This window comes from Rana temporaria, chromosome 4 (assembly GCF_905171775.1).
Source record: "Rana temporaria chromosome 4, aRanTem1.1, whole genome shotgun sequence".
Lineage (NCBI taxonomy): Eukaryota > Metazoa > Chordata > Amphibia > Anura > Ranidae > Rana > Rana temporaria.
This window is the reverse complement of record NC_053492.1, coordinates 114,849,668-114,855,667: the sequence shown is the minus strand read 5'-3', so window position 1 is coordinate 114,855,667 and position 6,000 is coordinate 114,849,668. Positions and strand designations below refer to the sequence as shown.

The 6,000-nt window shown below is 39.9% G+C and overlaps 1 protein-coding gene across 2 annotated transcripts in view; it reads left to right on the top strand.

Moving 5' to 3' along the window:
- Positions 1–5,273: 5,273 nt before the first annotated feature.
- LOC120936474 (SPHK1 interactor, AKAP domain containing) overlaps positions 5,274–6,000 on the top strand; it is a 190,338-nt gene continuing 189,611 nt past the window's right edge. For both annotated transcript variants that reach the window (XM_040348849.1, XM_040348848.1), the window contains exon 1: positions 5,274–5,387. In XM_040348849.1, coding sequence (XP_040204783.1) covers positions 5,280–5,387 — 108 coding nt within the window. In that variant the 5' untranslated portion in view covers positions 5,274–5,279. The remainder of the gene's footprint in view (positions 5,388–6,000) is intronic.

The following is a 6,000-nucleotide window of genomic DNA, read 5'->3' as shown; positions in this document are numbered from 1 at the left end:
GGAGAGTGACTCAAAATAAGAAAAAAAATTATCACAATTTGACAATTTAAGGTTTGGTACTGCCCCCTCTAACTCTGACCTACGAATTCCATTTAGGTAAACTATAGTAATGAACCCTCTGCCCTATTCCTCTGCCAGTGAATTAGGTTGCCTCTTGCATTACTTCTTTGTACAGTACATGGTGTTTAGGCTGCCTAGCAGTTATGTTACATGATGATGTATAATTATTTGTTATTTTCCCCACTGGTACCTTGCTTCTTCTGTACATGCAGAGAAGAATTTGCATTAATTCCTATAGATAGGCCATCTATCATTGGGACACATAATAGACAGTCCTCTCTATAGGAATGTGTTTATGGAAGAAGCAAAGTGAGAGGAGCATTGACAGGGGAGTAAAAAACTTTGGAGGGGTGCTGAAAGGGGTGCTGGAAGCAGGCTACAGAAAGTACCATTATAGAAGAATTATGCAAAGCTATAATTGGCCTTTAGGCAATATAGCTTCCTCATGAATCTGTTCCCATCCTATGATTCAACAATGAAGGAGAAGCAGCACACTGGTGGGGTTATATTTTTTGTTTCTTTTCATTGGTTAAATCATTTCTTTCTTGTTTAACAAACTTTTGATTGACAGCACTTTGTAAAGTTGTAGAGCCATAATTGGTTCCGCATGTTGCCCCTACCTCGCCCCATGAAAGTGCTGCTGTGCAGAACCAGGCACATTCACGTATAAATTCTGGTTCTATTTCATTATAATTAATGAATTCAAAACTGTATTAAATTATTTCCTTATATCTGCATTGAATTCAACTTTTTAAGGATGAATGCGCAGAATTTCTGCATCCACAGAAATATGAACATTCTGTAAATCTCAGGGGCAAGATGAAGTCATGGCTATCTCATTACCATGTAAACTGTCACAGCTCAGGAGAAAAAAAGAGTGCATCTACTGTAACAATGTGTACCTCTCTAGAGAGTGTTATAAAGTCACAGAGACAATAGAACAAGATAAAGAAACCAAAAGATAGCAAACATCAGGAAACAATAGGCAAAATGTAAATGTAGAAAATAACTGATTGTGTTATTGAAAGACAACAAATTATAAGGCTAAGGCTTAAAAACATCCAGTGAAAGGATTTGTCTCTTGTCCTTTACCATAAGCTTTTCTAGTAGAATGTTCCCTCAAATTGAATATTGATTGAGGACATACGTTAAATAATTATCCTTTTTAGATAGGAAATCTATTAATGGATGATCGACTAAGTGAATCCCCCGCAGGCCTAGGCAATTGTTTAACAGGAACAAATCGATGATGCCATTAGCCCATGCTTGGAACAAAGGTATTCATTCGCAAGGCAGCACCCAGAGATGATGCTGCAAATTATATCCACTTTCAAAATGTTCTTGTAATTGACAAGCTTACAGAAGAGAGGAATAGCAATGACAAATGGCAATTAAACCACAGTTTGACATTACAGGTACATCCTGGTCAAAATGAAAGCCAAACTGTACAAATGGGTAAAATCAGTTACAGGTACATCAAAACAAATGTGCAAGTTCCTACTGTAAATTGCTTTTTATAAAGCAGCACATCCTGAGTAGTATTCTGCCAGCATGCTGTAGACAAGGACCCTTGCTCTTTAGCTGTAGTTGTTTGGCACACTCCTTAGCGAGTCAAAGCTACAGTAGAGCCTTCCAATCAGCAAAGCTTATGCTCCCTACTGACTGGAGATCTCTAGCATGCAATAGGATTGCATTTCCTTCTTTCAATGTTTTATACATAATTGAAGAGAACATGTTATATAATATACAAAAACTTGCATACCTGCATCCTGTTGGCCATCTTTAAGTGTCACAATTGCATAGAGGCAGCATGTTGTTTCTTCCTATGCAGTATGTGTCAAGGACAACTTCCCTGTTTGGGAGTTACTAGATGCATCAGAAGAATTTAAATTAATCTTGGGCCCCCTGTTCCCTACCAAAGATGCAGGCAGTACAACAACTTTACCCCCTTTACCTATTTTCTACTATCAGGGATATATTTATATTCATTAAGATGGTAGGATGAGTCAAAGGCTTCTTAAAGTCAGGTTTACAGAACATGTACATCATATCTCTGTTGAAGGTCAGAGTGACCTGGAGCATTCATCTACATTGTAAAACGGCTCAGAGTGGCATGACCCAGATGCACAAATGTGAGTTCAAATTGAATAATACATTATGTGAATGGCTTTTAACACCCCCTATATCTATACAATTCTCATGGGCCCGGATTCACGTACGAGTTACGCCAGATATCTCCAGATACGCCTTCATAACTCTGAGTCCGAGCCGTCGTATCTATGCGTCTGATTCTTAGAATCACTTACGCGTAGATTTGTATTAGATCCGACCGGCGTAAGTCTCTTACGCTGTCGTATCTTAATTGCATATTTACGCTGGCCGCTAGGGGCGTGTACGCTGATTTACTCCTAGAAATTTGTAAATCAGCTAGATACGCCAATTCACGAACGTACGCCTGGCCGACGCAGTACAGTTACGCCGTTAACGTTAGGCCTTTACCGGCGTAAAGTTACCCCTGCTATATGAGGCGTAGATGAGGCGTACCAATGTTAAGTATGGACGTTGTTCCCGCGTCAAATTTTTCAAATTTTACATTGTTTGCGTAAGTCGTTCGCGAATAGGGCTGGGCGTCATTTACGTTCACGTCGAAAGCATTGGCTACTTGCGGGTTAATTTGGAGCATGCGCACTGGGATAATTTCACGGACGGCGCATGCGCCGTTCGTAAAAAGCGTCATTTACGTGGGGTCACGTTAAATTTACATAACACACCCCCACATCTACCACATTTGAATTAGGCTGGCTTATGCCGACCTATTTACGCTACACCGCCGCAACTTTGGTTTGAGAATACGGCACTTGCCTGTCAAAGGCGTAACGTAAATAGGATACGTTACGCCCGCACAAAGTTACGCTATTCTACGTGAATCCGGGCCTTCGTTTTTTTCTAGTTGTTGCATATAGATGCAAAGCTATACCTAAAATTCACAACACAACCTTACACATGATCGGTCAAACCGATGAGAACGGTCTGATGGACCGTTTTCATCGGACCAAACCGATCGTGTGTAGGACCCATCGGTTATTTATCCATAGGGTAAAAAAAATAAATCTTGTTTTAAATTTAACCGATGGATACCTAACCGATAGAAAAAAAAAACGATCGTTTGTAGGCATGTCCATTGGTTAAAAATCCACTAATGCTCAGAATCAAGTCGACGCATGCTTGGAAGCATTGAACATCGTTGTGTTTTACATCACCGCGTTCTGACACAATCGTTTTTTTAACTGATGGTGTGTAGGCACGACTGACCATCAGTCAGCTTTATCGGTTAACCGATGAAAACGGTCCATCAGACCGTTTTCATCGGATGGACCGATCGTTTGTACAGGGCATAAGTGTTACTAGATTTTGTACACATTTCAAGTCAAAGTTTTCTTTTTTAGTTGAATTAGTCCCCTCTGTGGTCAATGGGTATCTTTGTAAACTTATCGTTTTGATTTAAGTGGATTTGGCAATGGTAGCAAGCTGGTATGTATGCTATATTTACTACAATTTATTGTGCTATGGTTTAGATCCAGCTCCATAAAGTTTCTGAAGTGATCTCTCAAAATAGCAGATGAATGGAAGGGTTGGGTCATACAGACAGGTCTGTTCAGCAGATAAACCCCTAAAAAAAGGATCAATTAACTATACATATTACAATTGTTCTTTGCCATGCCTTTTATGCAGTGAGAACTAAAAATGATTCTTATAAACGAAAATATTGATGGCTATGGCAAATGGTATAGTGTAGTGAATTAAGCACTGAATAATAATTGCCCCTTCACTTTTCCACTGGTGGCAACATGTGAGAGCCAGCTTACTTGCTAATTTTTCCCAATAGAAATCCAAGGATCACTCCACAGTCCACCTGCATTCCAAGCACGATATCCCTATGCAATGACCCCCTTTGGACATCTCCATCTAATTGAAGGTCTTATTACTACTTAAGGTTAGAATCAATAGTCAGATGTTATACTGAGACAAACTTGTTAATGGGTTATATTTAAAGATCTAATGTCTGCACTACCGAGAATGTGGTTTTAAAGTACTTCTATGGCTGATAAATATCTTTTGTCATTTACTCTGTAAGTGAGCTTCCTCAGCATGTATGGATTATATAATACCATTGTACGTAGAAATATTCGTTATTTTATTTTAGGTTTTTTTTCCGCATACAGAACCTACCTCCAGCCTCTGACAAAGTATTTTGAAAGATGTTGGGCTATCACCACACAAGAATCTAGAAACTTTTTGTCACAACATCTGTAACTACATTTTGATTGATATGGGAATATGGAGTCATAGTTGAGGCTGTTGATATGTCAGAAAAATATATCAGCTAGTAATTTTATAAAGGAGTTGTTTTAATGTTAAAGTAAAACTAAAGGAGATTTTTCGTGAATAAAATAAAAAGAGGTTATACTTACCTGATTTGTGCAACAATAATACACCGAGCGGTCCCTTGCCTCCCTCCCCTCCTTCATCCTCCTGGTGCCCCCTTACCAAGCCAACTGCTAAAGGAGCACCGGATCCATAGACACACACAGTGTCAGCAAGCCACGCCCCTGCTGCCTCCTCACAGGAGTTTGACAACAGCAGGGGCCTATGACTCCCCTGTTCTCAGTGTTTCCTGTGAGATCAGGAAGTGAAGAGATCATTGCTGTAGCCGGGACAGTGCTAGATTGGTGAGAAATGCCAAGTGTTTAGGGATGAGTTGGGGGGGCAGATAGTGGGGTGTTTTTACCTTAATGCAGCAATACATTAAGGCAAAAAAATTAAAATAAAACATTTAGACTTTTGAACCACTTTAATATGTTAACAATAAAACTAATATTCATTTTTACTAAAGATGATGTATTTGAGTTTGCATGCCTGAAAAGTCCCATTTTGTTATGGTTGTTACTCGTGTATTTAATTTAAGATTAGAACATATGTGCCATTAGAAAGTGTTGACTTTTTTTGTTTGGACTAGAACTACTATTCAGAATATATGGGAGGCAGGTGTCGGCCTATTAAAGTGCATACACCAAGTAATGAGAAAGTAATTTGTGACTGTTTTCAGTGACCAGCTGTTTCTGGGAATGATTTTTGTATTTTCATATTCTGCACAGCTGGAGAATGTCATACTGGTTAATTGAAACTTTCTCCTGTCTTTTGATTCTAGCAGCTGTGATATGGCAACCGTGTATAGACCCTTTGACAAGTATGGCGGCAGTGGAGGCAGCAGCATGAATGACACTTCCACCAGTAACCTGGGCAGTTCAATCACTGCATGCAAGAAGGTAGATCTCAAATATAACGCTAAACTGTTTTGATTTACATATTGTGACTGTCAATGTTCTTTAATAGTTTAAGGCATATCCAATCCCAAAAACGAAAAAATGGTTATGGTGTAGCTTATCAGGCCGTTGATATTGTGGCAATTGTTTTCTTTTTGCAAGCAGCCTGGCTGACCTGAAAATAGAATGAGGTTAAGCATGTGCCCCCCCCCCCCAGCCATACTAGGCCACGTGCCAACAAAATGAAAGAGAGCCTTGCCAGGGAAGACCTCCCTAGCAAAGCACTCTGTCCTCATCAACACGGGGAAAGGGGCTTCTTCCCTGGCTTGGTGATTATGCAGGACTGTGGACAGAAGGCTCATGGTAATAAACACACCAGCGAGCCAGTGGCTTTTAAGCTGTGTGTGTGTTTACTGTTGACAGATTGTTGATTGATGTTCATGTAGGTGGTGGCCCAGTATGTAGGTGCCCCCTTTATTTTAAAGGGAGTTCCAAATTCCAATAAGCCTCCCACCCACAGACCCCCCAACAGCTAGGCCAGGGTTATTGGGAAAATAATCTTTTTACTAAAAATATGGGGGGGCCCATGCCGTTGCTTTTTTTTCTCTTGCTTTTT